Here is an 18,636-nt window from a genome sequence, read left to right on the forward strand (position 1 = left end):
GACCAGACGCCACTCCAGTGCATGTTAAAGAATTTCAAAAAGGGTTTTTCTAGGGATTATGGAGATCCAAAACCAAATCCAGCCATGTTAAAAAGATTCTGTGAATCTGAGTGGACTGCCCTGGGCGTAGGGTGGCCAAAAATGGGATCGGCGAATCCCGAACTCGTTGCACGGGTTCATCAAATTGTGACTGGAAATGGTTATTACCTCTATGGAAAATCAACATTGCAGAAAAACAGAGATGGTTAGCAAAATGTCAGATAGAGTGTGCAAAGATATATTTGGCAAGCCAAAAAGCCAAGCCTCAAACAAAAGCTAAGATTTTCAGCCAGGAAGATAGGGAGGAAATTGCCAGACCACCCCCTACGTTCCTAGAAGAGAAGAAGGGAGAATAAATCAGCAAATTCCACTCCCTCTGCCTGAAAGAGAAGCCCAATTTCAGCCAGAAGCTGGTGAGGAAGGAAAATTAGCAACAGCTGGATCCCTTCAAGAAACAGATAAAAGCTTGAATAACTTTGAAAATGAAAGTGAAACCTCAGTTTCTAGCCGCACCAGGAGCAAGTTAGAAATAAAAACAGAAGAAAATATTGCCCCTCTAAGAGAGGTGTTGGTTCCTGGACCAGATAACACTAATATTTCAATGCTTCAATATGTTCCGTAACCGTGACAGGGAGGAGGAACGCAAATCAGATCAAAAAGAAAAAAAAGAAAGTTGAAATGTTAGCCGTGGCATTGGGAGGAACATGCCTAGGACCCAATCAGTGTGCCATCTGTAAACAAGAAGGACACTGGCAAAGGGAGTGCCCCAGAGGAATGGCCAACCCAGGGGACAATCTCGCCAGTATGGAAGAGGAAGAGGATTTAGAGGGACTTTCCAGAGAGGCTTCAGAAAGAGCTTCAAAGGAAGAGAGCATCCAGTTTATCCCAATCAGACAGAGGACAGAGAAGAAAACATGATCGGCTTAGCTGAACTGGAATGGGAAGACTGAAGAGGACAGGGTTCTATCGCCCACCCCCAGAGCCCATTGTTAAAATAAGGGTGGGAGGACAGGTTGTCCCGATGCTAGTTGACACGGGAGCCACCAGATCTGTCCTAAATAAATCTATTGGCAAGCAATCAAATCCTTGTGGTAGCCGTATATTTAAAAATTCGCCAACGTGCTTTAGTCAAGCCCTAGCCCAAGATCTTGCTTATCTGAAGTTATTCAGACAAGAGGATTGTTGCCTTCAATATGTCGATGATGTCTTAGTAACTGGCCAAAGCAGGGAGGATTGCTTTGAAAACACATCCAGACTGCTCCAATTGTTACAAGACTGTGGTTATAGAGCATCCAAAAAGAAAGCACAATTAGTTCAAGAGACTGTAATGTATTTAGGCTATGAACTTTCACAAGGACAAAGAACTTTGGGCCCCCAGAGAAAGCAAGCTGTGTTACAGATTCCCATCCCACAAACAAAACAGGAAGTTAGAGCCTTTTTGGGAATTACAGGCTTCTGTAGAATTTGGATTCCTAACTTCGCTCTCACAGCTAAACCATTGTACCAAGCTTTAAGGGGACCAGAAAAAGAACCTCTTTTGTGGCAAGAGGAACAAACCCAAGCAATGAGACAATTGCAACAGGCTCTCACCACAGCCGCTGCCCTAGGACTACCTGATATATCTAAGCCTTTTTCACTTTATGTGGATGTAAGACAAAATGTAGCTCTAGGGGTCCTTACCCAAAAACAGGGAAGTTGGAACCGCCCTGTCGCTTATCTGTCAAAACACCTGGACATTTCTTCACAAGGCTGGCCCCCAGTGTTTAAAAATTCTAGCAGCAGTTATGCTATTACTGCAGGAGGCAAGCAAGTTAACCTTTTCAGCTCCAGTGACTGTTTATACTAGTCATGCCTTGCAGACAATCATTGACAATAAAGGACATTTATGGATAAGTAATCAACGAATGCATAAAATACAGGCTCTTTTATTAGAAAATCCACAAGTTACACTGCAACGATGCTCAACTTTAAACCCAGCAACTCTAATGCCAATTCCTGATTCAACCAAACCTGTTCATGACTGCATGCAAACAATAGAACTACAATATTCTTGCAGACCTGACCTTACAGACCAACCCTTGCATAATCCAGACTATCAATGGTTTACTGATGGTTCTAGTTTTATGGATAAAGGATGTAGATACTCTGGTTACGCAATAGTTTCTCAAACTTCTGTTGAATCAGCACAGTTGCCTAGTCAAGCCAGTTCACAGTTTGCAGAATTATATGCCTTGACCCGTGCATTAGAAGTAGCAGCGAGAAGGACTTTAAATGTATATACAGATAGTAAATATGCATTTTTAACAATACACGCACATGCGGCTATCTACAAAGAGAGAGGATATTTGGATTCCACAGGCAAAGTTATCGAATAGCAGCACAATTGCCATCCAAAGTTGCAATCATCCATTGTCCTGGACATCAAAAAGACTCAAGCCTTATTACCCAGGGCAATAGGAAGGCAGACAAAGAAGCAAAAAAGAGCTGCATTAGAAGGTCCCCCTCTCCAGTCAGATGTCACAAGGTTCATGTATCTAGACACTTACTTAGAACAACTTGATCCTACATATACGAGGGAGGAAACTCAAAAATTACAACAAGATGTACAAGCCAAACTAGTTAAAGGCTGGTACACTTTACCTGATGGACGCATTGCTGTTCCTTTGGCACTTGCTCGCCCACTTATTTTTCAGGCACACAAGCAACATCATTTGGGAAAAACTGCATTATTACAGCAACTTGAACGATTTTTTTATATTCCATTTGCTTCTTCGCTAATAGCAGATGTTTGTTCTCAATGTACCATTTGTGCCCAAACCAATGCACGCCAAGGACCAGTAATACCACCTGGCAGACAACCAATCGCTTATTTTCCTATGGACTATGTTGTTGTTGATTTTACTGACATGCCTAGAAGTAAGAAATATGTAGCATTGTTAGTAATAATTGATACCTATTCAGGATGGATTGAAGCATTTCCAACTGTAAATAAGAAAGCTATACAGGTTGCCAGAATATTTCTTAAAGAAATTATTCCTAGATTTGGTTGCCCTTCTAGGATTTCATCAGATAATGGCCCTGAATTTGTACACCAAATCAATCAGGCTTTAGCCCAAGCATTAGGAATTAAGTGGAGATTTCATTGTGCTTTCCGCCCTCAATCGGCTGCTAGAGTGGAAAGATCCCATAGGACAATTAAAACACTTATTACCAAATTTTGTTTGGAAACTCATCTACACTGGCCAGATGTTTTGCCTATGGTTTTATATGCAATCAGACTGGCCCCCCGCACTAAATTACAACTTAGTCCTTATGAGCTCATGTTTGGCCGTCCTCCTTGCCTGTTTATACCTGACAGTCAAGGATGGCCCGATTTGGCACATAAAGGGGGGGTAGATCAACAGAAATTGTTACATCAGTTACAGCTTCATAATTTGGCCGTTTCAAAATTGCGCCATTATATGATGGAACAACAACCCCCTCCAGTGGTTACAGCAACACATGGGTTCAAGCCTGGAGATAGAGTGTGGGTAAAGCACTGGAAACCAGATCCCTTGAGCCCAAGATGGAAAGGACCGTATACTGTTGTCATGTGTTCTCCTTTGGCAGTGAAAACCCTGGAAGGAAAATCTTGGATCCATTGGAGTAGAGTGAAAGCAGCTGCACCTGCAGATCCGGTGACCTACAAGGTGGACAAGACTGACAAGCCTTTGGTGTTGAAATTTACAAGAAATACAGCAACGGGTTCCCAAGACACGGTGTGATCAACAACCTTGCTGAGACGTCCCAGGAAGCTGTCTCTCTACGCACGGTGGAAGATATGAGGATTCTACAGCTCGTAATATTTGTTAATTATTTAATATGCACACACATTCCTACACAAATCAGTACAATGGCTACACGAGAGGTCATAATGCAGAAACCCTCTAATAAAGAATTATTGAGTAGCACACACCAAGAAAGAGCAGAAACACAGGGGAAACCAAGGTTGTCAAAACTGTATCAAAACTACAAAACAAGGAAACCAGATAACCAAGACTTTGATTTACCATACAGTTAAACCAGAAGGGTGCCAAGATAGTTCTCCTGACTCTTGTACATACAATAGAACTACATATAAAGTTTGTAGAAAAGGTGTCCAATATCAGTGTTATAACCCGAAGTCTGATCCTGATCGTTGGGCCTTACAAATCAAAACACATAGAACAAGAACTAGCTACAAGGACCAGGCACTCTTAGGGATCTCCCAATGGAAATCCAATCCACACTCCAGTTTTAGCGTCACCTTTGATGTTTGCAAAGCAGCTAATTATTGGACTCCAACATATGGTTGCGGAAGGATTGGTAATATTCACAACTTTATCCCAAAACATAAGTACTTGTGCCCACCAGATGGATGTGCGGTCAAATGTAAGTGGTGGTCATGTATTAAGTGGCATACCCAAGACCCAAAAGAGATAGACCACATCTTGTTTGAAAAGAATGAAACAAAAGCAAATTCCTGTGGAATGGATAACTGTAATTTGGTGACTCTCACAGTCAAGAATGGCAGTTGGTTCCTAGAACAAAATAGGTGGGAAGGTAAGAAATGGATGTTTGGGATAGGAATAGATACAAATGGCTATGACCCAATGTCAGAAATAGAAGTCAAAATTATAACTGCAACCAAAAGACCAGAACAAAAATCATTATTTTGGTCATATTATGAGGAAATGGAGAACCTACATATTCCTGAAGTACCTAGACATGTAACCAATACCTTTGTTAAGTTAGCAGAAGACATTGCCCATACTTTAGGCGTGTCTAACTGTTTTGTGTGTGGTGGAACAAACATGGGAGAAAGGTGGCCATGGGAGGCACAAGAGTTAAATTATACCAAGGTACTAGAAATGTCTAAAAATAATAATTTAACCTATACAAGTGGGAAAGATGGTGATTGGGGTCTCACTTCCAACTTGGTAGGACATGTATGTTACTCAAGAAACAAAACAGAATCTTGTGTAGCAGTAGGTGACCTCCTATGCACAGGGACATGGGAAGATGGTAAATGGTGGTCTGGAACCAATGAGACCACTGCTATGGATCTTGGAATTAACAAGGCTGCTATAGCTATGAAGGTTTATAGGCCTGCAAGTCTTGTTAATTCTAGGATGTATTTTAATTCCTTGCTTGCTCCCCTGTCTTATAGCCATGATTCGGAGAATCTCAGAAAGTACAGCCCAATTAACAGCAAAACATGAAACAATGTTAGCCTTATGGGAATATAAAATGGTACCTTCAGGAGATCCGGAATCAGAGGTAGAATAATGGAAGTTTAAGCTGGAAAACTTCCAAAAGGGGGGAGTAAAGTGGGAAAGAAATAGAATAACAGAATAAAGAAGAATAAAGTAAAATAATAATAATAATAATGAAAAATCACTAAAAGCAAAAATCATGTGTCTGCATAATCTCTGAAAGAAAGCTGTGTTAGCCAAAAGCTGTATTAACAGTACGTGAATGACCTAATGCATATTTAGAAACATTGTATAAAAGTAAAAACTGCCTTCATTGTATTCCCATGAGAAATGGACCTAACGTGTGAGAAACTATTTGAATGTTACACAAAGTAGATTCCATATACAATGTAAGATTCCATCTATGCTTCCTTTGTTCCTGAGAAAAAGAAACCTATAAAGCTTTAGTTTAGACCCTCCCCCTTGTTCAGAAATTTGCTGATTGTTAAATCACTTCTGAACCTTTTTGCGCAAAAATAAAGATCTCTCTTTCACCCATGGAATTTCGTAAAAGCCCTTTATTTTTTTAAGGCTTTATTTTTCCACAAGACTACGGCTCAGTGTGGAAATCCTATAACCTACGTGCAGAACTCTTACAAAGTATGTGTACATGTAGAAATTGTGTAGAAATCTTGCAGTCTACATGTAGATATTTTGTGTAGAAATCTTACGGTCTACGTATAGAAATTTTACAGAGTATGTGTCACTTAACTTTACTTTTTATTCTAAAATTTTATTCCTAACACAAGCACTTGGGGGACTTCTGATCATTCTGGCTCCTTTTGTGAGGGAATTCTGCATCCTTTCAGCTCTTCACAGAAACCAAACATTAATGTGCATATGACAATTCCCTCATATCATGAAGCCTTTGACTGAATAATGTTCCATGTTTCTGCATAGATACCAGTTGACTCAGGTTTTAGTTCTACATTGAAGATGCACATTTGATTACTTTTGCAGCATCCCAGTTCTGCACTAAGGATGAATATTTGATTTTTTTTTTCATTTGTGCTTGAGCAAGCAGCACCTGTTCAATGTCTTCACATCCCTCTGAGAACTATGACCAAGTGGGAGAATGATGACAGTTGGAGAGCAGGAAGCTCATTTCTAAATAACAAAATAAAATGAACCTCCTCTTCACAGAGAAGGCAACACAATGGCCTTCATCATTGAGCCACTGGAGGGCAAATGCCACAAAGTGCTTTCCAGAGGGGAGATTGAAAGGCATTGACATCAGAGGGTCTTGCCTCTTTAGGATGCTGTATTCACTCTCTGAGCATTTGAGCTGCGCAGAACTCTTGAAGGAAAGAGATCCAGAAAGGGCCAGGATAAGTGGGCAGATTCTTCCAGTGCAAAAGGAGGGTTCTTGAACTGAAGAAGGATGAGATGCATCCCAAGTTCTCATCCAGGTTCGGTCTCAGCAATAGATAAGAAGGAACTAAGTCACTAAGGAAAGAAAGTAAAAATGTCACTCAATCCAGACAAAAGAAATTGGACAAGAGCTGATGTGAAAGCTCTCTCCAAATCCCATCAACAGTTACCAGGCTTGAAAATCAACAAGAATAACGATCTATCTGATGAATCAGCAAAGCAAGGACTTTGGAGGGGAGGGGAAGATCCTGAAGTACACACACGTTTTGAATTGTTCTTCATCTAGAGTTGGCAGCTGGCAGCTTCTGTCCCTCTGGCTAGTGCCAGCCAGCCTAGTTGAGAAGGACTTAGAGAAGTGTTAATGATGAGTGTGGAAGTGTGTGTACATGTGAAAAAGAACAAATATATACGTTCTAACCAGTAAACGTCTGTTATTTTAAATTCACTGAGTCTCTCTGTATTTGAAAGAACCATTTGTGCCTCAGTGCGTGGGTGAAAGTGTGGCTATTTTCCAGGGCTGTGAGAGTGTGAGTGAGTGGCCATAAGCTTGAAATACAACACTCTACTGAAGTATAACGTTGCCGCCCTAAAGCACGTTGAGAAGGCTTCCTGATCAAGGGAAACGTGAGCGCCCCCTCCTGGCCCCACATGGGAAATGCTCCGTCTCTCCTTGTTCCATGAGCACTTTCCACTCACAGAAAATCCCTCTGCAAAGAGAAAGGAACACCATGCACTTCAGCGTTGGGCCGCTGTGGCCGGTTGGGAAGGAAGTGACATAACTAAGTCTTGCCTTTCTAGGATGCTAGACTCTCCCTCTTTAACCCTTTGAACTTCGCAAGCGGTTAAAAAAGGCTTGAAGGAAAGAGAGCCACAGGTGACAAAGGGTTTGTTTTGTGTGTGTGTATGTATGGGGGAGGGGGGTTCTTCCCATACAAGGAGAGGCAGACAGTTCTTGCACTAGAGAAGGACGTGGCATATGTCAAGTCCTCATCTAGGTTCAATCTTAGGAGTGGGAGACGCCCAGATCCCATATCTCCTGGCTGCCCTTTTCCATGATTGTTGCCCTCAGGAAGAAATCCAGATGCCAGAAAGGAAAGGAGGGGACCTGGATAGTCCTTCGCACCCCATTTCCTGGGAAAAGGGGGAGAGTTTGCACAGCAAATCTCAAGGCAGAAGTAAGAAAAGGTTTGAAAAGAAGAGATACAAAAGATTATGCCTAATTCTCACTCTGTGTTGGATGACAATAAACTAGGTTTGGCTCCTCTGCAGCTCAATTTGTCTTAGGAGGATAGTGAACCAGATCATTACGTTAAACTTTGTGCATTTAAGCCTTTGTGTTTCATGTGAACTGAGCCCCTGGATCTGATTGACCTTTTTTGCTTAGGACACATTATGTGAACCTGCCTGCCTGTGTGAAAGAAGGAAGAGAAATGGAGCGTCCTAAGCCAGGGTCAACTGAATGGCATTACATTTTTTGTGAACTGAATTTTCATGCTTTGTTAACCTGTTCTGAGTTTTTGTACGCTGTGTGAACCCTGCTTATAGGTAAATGTAGATCTGTATTTTTAAAAATCAAGTCTTTCCATGTGAGTAAAAAAAATAGAAATGATCCAAAATGCCAAATATACTGAATCTTCTTATTGAAGTCATCAGTTTACCAGGTCAGAAAAATACTTCCTTCTATGGGGATGAGTGTCTATGAATGATCCAATCCACTACTTTCGAGTAGTTTGAATTTATCTTTCTATCAGAGAATTGCAAAAGGAGGTTATTTGTTCATGTTCTTTAGAGACAACGTTATCTCTTTGGCAAAGAGGGTTAATGGCTTGTTCTGATTCCCATGGCTAAATGAACATTGCTATGAATGAAAAAGAATTTGGTTTCCTTGAACTCATTTGGATTTGTGTTACAGGACGGAGAAAGAATGGCAAGCCTTCCTTTAGCAAGTGGGGGAACTGGAAAAGGCCCTTCCGGTGTTCAGTCTGGAATCGGTGAGGAGATCTGGGCAAGATCTGGGCAGAAGATCCTGGACGATGGAAACATCGTTTCACAAGTTCAGTCCTGGAACTTTAGGAGCATCCAGTATCAGGAGGATGAGGGTCCCCGAGGACTTTGCAGCCGACTCCACTACTTTTGTAGTCAATGGTTGAGACCAGAAAAGCACACAAAAGCGCAGATACTGGACCTGGTTGTTCTGGAGCAGTTCCTGGCCCTTCTGCCCCTGCAGATGGAGAGCTGGGTGCGGGAGTGTGGAGCAGAGACCAGCTCCCAGGCGGTGGCCCTGGTGGAAGGCTTCTTCCTGAGCCAGGCGGAGGAGCAGAAGGAGCAGGCTGAGTTGCAGGTGAGAGGACTTCCTCTTGGAGTCCAGAAGGAATTGAATATAATAATATGTTAATTTTTTGTTTCCTTTTAAAAATATTACTAAGCTTATCAAGATATAAAATACAAAAAAATGAAAATAGTAGGAAGTGTAGGGGAAAGGGCAAAAAAGAAAAATGATTGACTTCTGACTCTTTTTAGTGCAGTTGAATAAAATGGTAACATTACAGCCTTGGTCTCCTACTTTTACATCCTTAATATGTACTAGAACTAGCCAATCTATAACAAGAAACTCTAAATTTCATTTTTTTTTTATCCCAAGAAAATAATCCAGAAGTGATTTACAAGTAGAAACAAGATTGGATGTGTTCTTTTCTTTAATTAAGGCACTTTATTTTGCTGTCTCGGCTAGTTCCATCAGTTTTTCCAGCAACTTCTCCATTATGGCAATTAAAATATCCTTCCGTTTTTGTGCAAAAAGCATTCTTGCTGCTCTCAACATATATAACAGCAAAGTTTGAGATTGTTTTTCAATCACTTTGTCTATTAAAGTCTCTGCTTTATTTTTATACCCACTTTGAGAATCTTCTGCAGTAAAATATTAATCTTACATCAGTATTTCTTTGCTTTGTCATACATCCAGCAAAGATGGTAAAAAGATTCTTGTTTATATTTACATTTTGAACATGTATTTGAATTTTCTTTATACATCTTTGGCCAGTTATCATGCATTAAATAGAATGATACATCATTTTATAAAAAAATTCTTTTAAATTATAATTTAATAGGAATTTTAAAGCTTTCATCCAAATATTTTCCTGTTGTTCAGGCATTATATTATATACAAAATTCTTTGCCATTGGATCAACATATTCAAATTCTTAATAGCTCCTTACCAGAGTTCCCTGGCATTCATACTATGTGGAGATGCTTCACTAATCTTTGTATAGTTGCTTATCCTTTCTAGAAGAAAGGTTTTGCAGAGCCATTTCTTTCTTACTTCCCAGCCTAATTGATCGACACTGAGTGCTTTGCAGTTAGAAACCACTTCATGATGTGTGATGACCATTAATTCTTTTCTCCTTCATACTATCTCAAGTCCTTTACAATGGACGTCAGAGATCCTGAGAGAATGAGGCATCCACCAAATCTCCCTCAAGAACTGTTTTTCAGGAGGATCTCTCAGGAAGATCCAAATCAGGACACCTCAAGAGGTAATAATAAGGTCCTTCCACTCCTCTGATAAATCCTAACTTTCTTATCTTTTGTGTTTTCTCTTCGATAGCATACCTCCTCCCATTTCATTAATTATGCTTTTTGAAATTCTGTCTTCCTCACAGGGAAAAATAGAAGGAAATTGAAGCTTTGTTTTGGGGGAGCGGAAACGGTGATTGAACTTCCAACTCAGGTAAGAGAAGAACATTCATTTACTAGATTTGTATTTTCCTTTTCCCTCGGGAAATCAACTGATGTACATAGTACAGGTAGTCCTTGATTTATGACCACAATTGAAACCCAAATTTTTGTTGCTAAGCAACATATTTGTTAAGTGAACTTTGCCCTATTTTACGACCTTTCTTGCCACATGTGTTAAGTCAATGACTGCAGTTATTAAATTTGTAATATGGTTGTTAAGTGAATCTGGCTTCCCTATTGACTTTGCTCTGAAAAGTCACAAAAAGTGATCACATGACCCGGGGACCCTTTAACCATCATAAATATGAGTCAGTTGCCAAGCATCCGAATTTTGATCGTGTGGCCATGGGGATGCTTCAACAGTCGTAGGTGTGAAAACTGGGCATAAGCTATTTTTTTCGGTGCCTTTGTAACTTTGAACGGTCACTAAAAACTGTTGTAAGTTGAGGACTATCTCTACTGCCTTTTTCCATTGTCCCCTCTGCTTTTGTTTGGGGATTTTTTAAGGATTTTTTTTTTAAGACTAGTACTTTAAAAACAAAACTCTTTTTGCTAATTATTCTCCCAACTTTTCAGTAAGTAATGTTTTACAGTTATTTTCACGGCTCCCATTCTTTCTGCAATTCTTTGAGTTGCATTTGTGCAAGGATCCTCAAAAGTATTTAAATATTCACACCGGGATATTACCATTTTTAAAAGCTTCATTTACAATAATTGATAAAAAAATAAGTGATTAAGGACAAAGATTTTTAAAATCCCAGGACAGTGGCCATATAGAAATGCCTCCAATAAAAATTGTTCTGAAAGAGCACATAATCAAGGCCCTGTTGGCTTGCAAAATACCTTTTAATCCCCTGATTTGTGCCTGGATTTGGAGGCCAAACCATCCAGCTTTGCAAAGGCTAAGAAATGCCTGCCTCAAAAAATGTTCTCCATCTCCTTATTTACTGTGGAGTCAATGGCTCAGACTACTAGCAGTTTCCTTGCAATCTGAGGAGGGGCAGAGTCTCTGGATATTGATGGCACACAACACAGATCCCTGGCTGATCTCTCCCAGCTCTTTCATGAAGGTGTTGAGGATGAAGAGGATTGCTCCTTCTTAGCCATTTCATAACATTCTACAAAGAATCCCTTCCCCTACCTACAGAGACATCTCTGCCTTTAAACCCAGGACGGGTTAGTGTCACTGATGGTGGGTTTTCCAAGGCCCACCTGCCAATTGATTCTCTCCTGACACTGAGAGCCTTTTGATTGAGGGTCGATGAATTGATCCTGGCTGGCTGGCTGCATATTGGATAGATCCAGAAGGAAATTGGGGTTACTTAACTGAATGGCACTGGAAGTCCTACAAAATCATTCAAGTTGATGAAACCTGTCTAAAACATTTCTTCAATCAAAAGCTTTTTCTTCTGTCCACTTTCTCACCTAAACTATGGAATCCTACTAAACACAGCCATTTACCTTAGTGCCTAGCTTTGCTTTGGGAATTTCCAAACAATAGGACAGATCCTATAGTCCCTCCTCAGTCTGTTCTATACTTTTTTGCCTTTCAGGAGGGTCTTCTGCCCTTTGAGGAGGTGGCTGTGTATTTCTCAGAGGAGGAATGGTCTCTGCTGGATCCTCGCCAAAAAGCACTGCATTGGGAAGTCATGCTGGACAATTGTAGGAACGTGGCCTCTCTTGGTAAGGGTTTCCTATTCTGCAGTCAGACAGTTCAGGAAGACGCTTTGTAGTTAGATGCCATGGATTACTTCTTATGAAATCATCTCCAAATAGATATTCTCTCCTCAGAGGGAGAAGGAAAAGTCATGCTGTTCTACTGCTCCCAGGAAGGAAATAGGTCAATGGCATTCTGCTTAGATATATTCTATCCCATTTGTTTTTCTATTTCTGTTTAAACACATTAGTGACAATTCCTTAGTTTGCGGTAATGCCAAATTCCATCACACAAATTTTAACTATTTTTGGCCCAGATGCTTCCATATTAATTCTATCAAGAATTGCCTTTCACGGTTTTTGACTTAATGCCTTTTACAAGTTTTTATGCCTCATGAATAGTGATATTATCATTTCTATACCAAACCATTATAATTATACAAATATACAATATATATGAATCTGGCAAAATACCTGAAGGCAATTACAGGTAGTCCTTGAGTTATGACTATAATGGAGCCTGCCCATTTCATTCGTAACTCAAAAATTCATGGGAGTGAATCTTGTACCTTGAAGAAGATCACTCCCTGCTTTCACCCACATATTTGCTAATTGAATGCATGGGCAAATAGGCGGTTCATTATTTGCACATGAGGTATCTCAGGGTGGGGAAGGCCATAGAGGACCTAGTGATGGAACAAGCCACCAAGGCCTCCACAATTCACAAAGATACCTCATGCTTCCCCCTCCATTTCTGCCATGCCAGATTGACTTACTTTGAAAAGATCCATCTCCTCTCTGCCGGGTTCCTGCTTTTCAGGGAGAGGGGAGTCAATGGAAGTTCCTGCGTGCTGTAATATCGCATGAGTTCAGGCACCCATCTTTTGCAGAGAATGGGTGCCTGAACTCTCACGGTGCTTGTGGTGCTTATCTCCTGCTCTCCTCTCCCCCAACCCTGGAGCCACATGGCCACCGCCCCTGGCTTCTGTTCTGCCGGTGGAGGCCTGTAGATCAGGCTTGTGAAGGCCTATGGAAGCATCCCCTTGCCTCCTTTCTGGGCAACAGCGGCCTGGAAAAGGCCTCCGATGCCCGGATTAGGCCTCCAGAGGCAATCGGAAGCCTCCCCCAACTTCCGTTCCATTCTCTGTATCAGAAAAAGAGGCCTAAACTACCGTGAGATCATTTGAAATCAGTAGCGTGAGATCTCACATCACTGATCTCATGTGATCTTGCATTACTTTAGGCTTCCATTCTCTGTGAACGCACCAAAGGCCTAGAACAGCCAAGAAAGCAAAGGTGAGGACCCACAGGCATAGGGTCTAGGGCAGTGTTTCTCCACCTTGACAATTTTAAGGCATGTGGACTTCAACTCCCAGAATTCCACAGCCAGCAATGCTAGCTGTGGAATTCTGGGAGTTGAAGTCCACATGCCTTAAAATTGTCAAAGTGGAGAAACACTGGTCTAGGGAGACTGGGGTAGGGGGGTGGGAGGAAATAGGCTGAATGTTGCAGTGCTACTGTCGTCATTCGTAAGGGTGAATGACTGTCGTAATGTGGAAACATATGCAATTTCAGGAGTTTTTCGTAAACACTACTGGGTGATTATCGGATACATTTGAACATTCGCTAAGCAAAGGTTCGTAAGTCTGGGATTATCTGTAATATGACTTCTGACAGGGTGATCTTTTTCCCTAACCTTTCTATCACTTTTATTTCTCTTTTCCTTTGAAGGTGATAATGAAAATGACAATAAAGCTGCAGGAGAATTAATCAAAGTGTTCAAACAAAGAGATGTAATGGAGAAGCCTGCAATTCAAACAGGATTCCAAAGGCAGGAAAGAAACACTTCAAATAATTGGAATAAGGAAAGCTCATCTTCCATTGATGTTCAGATGCAGGACTTCATTGATCAACGAGAAAAAATAAACAAAAAATACATTGGGAAAGGTGTAAGACTATTCAAAGACACCATAGATGTAAATGAGCGCTATCTATCCCAAGTCAAAGGAAAAGATTATACATCCAAAGACAAAGAAAAAAATTACAATTGGACTTTCACACTTTCTCAAGAAAATGGATCTCTTATGTCACAGAAAAGTTTTCACATGGGAGAGAAACCAAATAAATGCACTGAGGATGGAAACAAGACTGTTTATAAAAGGGAAAGCACAAAGGAGAAGCTATATAAATGCAAGGAGTGTGGAAAGGGCTTTAGCAAACCAAGTCATCTTACATCCCATCAAATGATCCACACAGGAGAGAAGCCATATACATGCATGGAGTGTGCAAAGGATTTCAGAACAAACAGTGAACTTACATCCCATAAAAGGATCCATACAGAGGAGAAGCCATATAAATGCATGGAGTGTGGAAAGGGCTTCAGCAAACATAGTCATCTTATATCTCATCAAAGGATCCACACAGGAGAGAAGCCCTATAAATGCATGGAGTGTGGAAAGGGCTTTACCCAACATGGTCATCTAGTATCCCATAAAAGGATTCACACAGGAGAGAAGCCATATAAATGCATGGAATGTGGAAAGGGCTTCAGCAAATACAGTAACCTTATATCCCATCAATGGATCCACACAGGAGAGAAGCCCTATAAATGTATGGAGTGTGGAAAGGGCTTCACCCAACATTGTCATCTTATTTCCCATAAAAGAATCCACACAGGAGAGAAGCCATATAAATGCATGGAGTGTGGAAAGGGCTTTAGAGCACATGGAGATCTTACATTGCATAAAAGGATCCACACAGGGGAAAAGCCATATAAATGCATGGAATGTGGAAAGGGCTTCACAGCACCCAGAGATCTTACATCCCATAAAAGGATCCACACAGGGGAGAAGCCATATAAATGCATGGAGTGTGGAAAGGGCTTCAACAACCACAGTAATCTTACATGCCATCAAAGGATCCACACAGGGGAGAAGCCGTATAAATGCATGGAGTGTGGAAAGGGCTTCAGAACAAGCAGTGATGTTACATCCCATCAAAGGATACATACAGAGGAGAAGCCATATAAATGCATGGAGTGTGGAAAGGGCTTCAGCAAACACAGTAATCTTACATCCCATCAAAGGATCCACACAGGGGAGAAGCCATATAAATGCATGGAGTGTGGAAAGGGCTTCAGCCAACATAGTAAACTTACATCCCATCAAAGGATCCACACAGGGGAGAAGCCATATAAATGCATGGAGTGTGGAAAGGGTTTCACCCAACATAGCAATCTTACTTCCCATAAAAGGATCCACACCGGAGAGAAGCCATATAAATGCATAGAGTGTGGAAAGGGCTTCACCCAACATTGTCATCTTATTTCCCACAAAAGAATCCACACAGGAGAGAAGCCATATAAATGCATGGAGTGTGGAAAGAGCTTCAGAGCCCAACGAGATCTTACATCCCATCAATGGATCCACACAGGGGAGAAGCCATATAAATGCATGGAGTGTGGAAAGGGTTTCAGCCAACACAGTAAACTTACATCCCATCAATGGATCCACACAGGGGAGAAGCCATATAAATGCATGACATGTGGAAAGTGCTTCAGAACACGCACTGATCTTACATCTCATCAAAGGATCCACACAGGGGAGAAGCCGTATAAATGCATGGAGTGTGCTAAGGGCTTCAGCAAACACAGTCATCTTACATCCCATCAAAGGATCCACACAGGAGAGAAGCCATATAAATGCATGGAGTGCGGAAAGGGCTTCACCCAACATGGTCATCTTGTTTCCCATAAAAGAATCCACACGGGAGAGAGGCCATATAAATGCATGAGGTGTGGAAAGTGCTTCAGCCGATACCATACTCTTACTTCCCATAATATGATTCATAGATGTGAGAAGTCAATCCCCAAAACAAAGACAAATTTGGGTGAGAATGACTGCTAATTATTGATTTAGTGGTCTCAGTGTATGGATTTCGTATTTACACAGAACTCTGAAAAGAATGGTTTTTTATGTTTCACACTCTTATCAGCCCTAGAGAGATGAATTTAATAATAAAACAATGGGCATGTGCCATTATAATTATGATCTGCATGTTTGAATGTATCTGTGTATAGGTTCATTTTATTTTATTATTTAGAAATGAGTTTCCTGTTGCCCAACTGTCATCATTCTCCCACTTGGTCACTTGTTTTGCAGATACACAATTATTGGCAACCAGCCCAAAAACCTCAAACAGAACTAAAGCCTCAGCAGAGAAAAGGGAGGTGGGAACGGGATGTTACAGATTCTGCATTTCTAAGCACTGGACACAAACTGCAGCAGGGAAACGAAATGATACATTTGCAACAAGGAGAAGCCATGCTAAACAAGTTATCTTTGTTCTTTGTTCCTGAGCAAAGTTAGAATAGAAGCCAAACAAACCCCCAAACAAACAAAACTACAATCTCAGACTTCACCCTCCTTCCTTCTTTCCCTCCGCCTTCCAGGCCAGAGTTAAACAGAGAATTTTTTTTTTAAAATGATCAACACAAACCTCTCTTCAGATTCTCATGCAAACACCTTTTATTTAGTCTACAACAACAACAACAAAATCTGCAATTTACTGTTTCTTCCACAGCCTGGGATGGGGTTGGGAACTCACACGCACACATTCACTCTCCTAACCTCCGGGGGGGGGGGGGGTTCCTTAACAGTCACACAGTTTTCATGATTCCCAGTTTCTTCCAGCAGTCTCATATTGCAGGCAACTAAATTCCTGCCTTTTAGTATTTCACACACATGCACATTCATTTGCACATCAGCATACTCACACATTCACTTCCGTTCAAACTGCTTGCATACACAATTTCACATACAGATATTTCATTTTCATGCTTTTTTCATGCCAACCTTTTATTTTTAAATAAGGCCTTTTTGTTTGTTATTATCAGAGGGTTTTGCCCCTCTCCCAAGACATATATATACACAGATACCATTAAGACAACATTTCCAGGCCTGTTGCTTGTCCTCCAAGAAGTAAGAAAATCAAGATGTAATTCCAGTCAAAATGTGATGTTGGGCCCTGAACCATTAATTTTCTGGATGGCCAAATATTTAAAACTCATCAATTTGGAGTTTGAGGCCAAAGCAGCCTCCCTTTTAAACTTTCTCCAAAAACAGAGGGCAACATTTATGGTTGCTTCCAATTTCCCCCCAGCAAATTCAAAGGGGAAAACTACAGAGAGCAGCCTCCTCTCTTCATGTCCAAGGACAGTAGATGGCGCCACTGTTTAACAGAAAAAAAATGTCCATGCAAAGAGCCAGATTAGAAAAAAAAAACTTATTCTTTGAATTTTTCTTTTCTATAGTGCAGTGGTTCTCAACCTGTGGGTAGGGACCCCATTTGGGGTTGAATGACCATTTCACGGGGGTCCCCAAACAACGCAGTCCGCCATTTTCCCCCCCTTTTCCTTAGTTGTGCTACTCCCTTTTATTCTATTGGCTTTTGAAAGCCAATAGAATAGACTCTCTTGAATAGAGTCTAATTCTATTGGCTTTCAAAAGCCAATAGGAATTGTCCAGGCTGTCTCTGCCCTGCTGAGCCCGCCAAAAGTCCCATTCTGCAAACGGTGCTGCACCAGTTGAGTAGTCCTCGACTTACGACCGGTTGAGTAGTCCTCAACTTATGACCGGTTGGGGGGTCGCGGCATTAAAAAGGTTGAGAATCACTGCTATAGTGTCTAGATTTGTTAAAAAGATAAGCTAGCCAAATGTTTTGCATCGTTACTTTCTTGAAAATTATTTTTTTACTGCCACAATTTCAGTGCTTTTTAATGGGCTAAGATGCAGCCCATTGGAAACACATCCCCTCCTTTTTCTTTGTCTTCCCTGTTTCCCTATTGTTTAACCTATTTTCTCTTGTCTTGTCCTTAAAGGGTTTCTTGGGTTTTTTTTATCAAGTTTGAGGCTAGCTAGGCCCCCCTTTTTATCCCAGATGAGACCCTACCTGATAACAGCCTGAAACTCAACAAGCACTCTCCCTATAGCTCCGGAGCATACCTCTAACAGGAATTTAGAAGAAGGTCAGAGAGGGCCAAGGGTTCACCCAAACATCTAAAGGACTAAGTTAGGTTCCTGTCAAGTATGAGGGAGGCTTAATAGTTCTCCAGAAATCAGAGCACACTCAAAAGAAGGATGTTATATTATGTTTAATAATAAAAAGATACTGTATTATTGTTGGGTCTACAAAAGATGTATGACTTGTGGTCTGCCAGTGAGCAGGCGTAAGATTATTTAGAATCAAATTTGCATGCTCAGTGTACAACTGAGACCTGAGTCCACCAGTATCTGTGCAGAAACAGGAAACATTATTAATTCCAAGGCCTGAAAATGTATGAAGGAATTGTCACATGCACATCAATGTTTAGCATCTGGGAAGAACTGAAACGATGAAGAATTCCTCTCTCAAAAATGAAGCTGGAATGACCAGAAGCCCCACAAGTGATTGTGCAATTTTTTTCAAGCATTTTGCTTTTCTATAGTGTGATGAGGACTAAGAAGTCTAAATTTGATTTAAATAAAATTAAATATCAATGCTGTGGTTATGTTTGAGTCATGTA

General features: G+C 40.9%; 1 protein-coding gene across 7 annotated transcripts in view; it reads left to right on the forward strand.

The window, feature by feature from the left end:
• The window catches only part of LOC120300527 (zinc finger protein 420-like), a 65,991-nt gene extending 49,868 nt beyond the window's left edge, over nucleotides 1-16,123 (forward strand). For 2 of the 7 annotated variants that reach the window (XM_039326686.1, XM_039326695.1), the window contains exons 3-6: nucleotides 10,102-10,216; nucleotides 10,343-10,410; nucleotides 11,972-12,101; nucleotides 13,806-16,123. In XM_039326686.1, coding sequence (XP_039182620.1) covers nucleotides 10,102-10,216; nucleotides 10,343-10,410; nucleotides 11,972-12,101; nucleotides 13,806-15,979 — 2,487 coding nt within the window. In that variant the 3' untranslated portion in view covers nucleotides 15,980-16,123. The other 5 variants (XM_039326687.1, XM_039326685.1, XM_039326688.1 and 2 more) reach the window with 5 other exon arrangements.
• The last annotated feature ends 2,513 nt before the right edge of the window (nucleotides 16,124-18,636 follow it).

The sequence above is a fragment of the Crotalus tigris genome, unplaced genomic scaffold, assembly GCF_016545835.1.
Source record: "Crotalus tigris isolate CLP2741 ecotype Arizona unplaced genomic scaffold, ASM1654583v1 scf7180000024342.5246164, whole genome shotgun sequence".
Taxonomy (NCBI): Eukaryota; Metazoa; Chordata; class Lepidosauria; order Squamata; family Viperidae; genus Crotalus; species Crotalus tigris.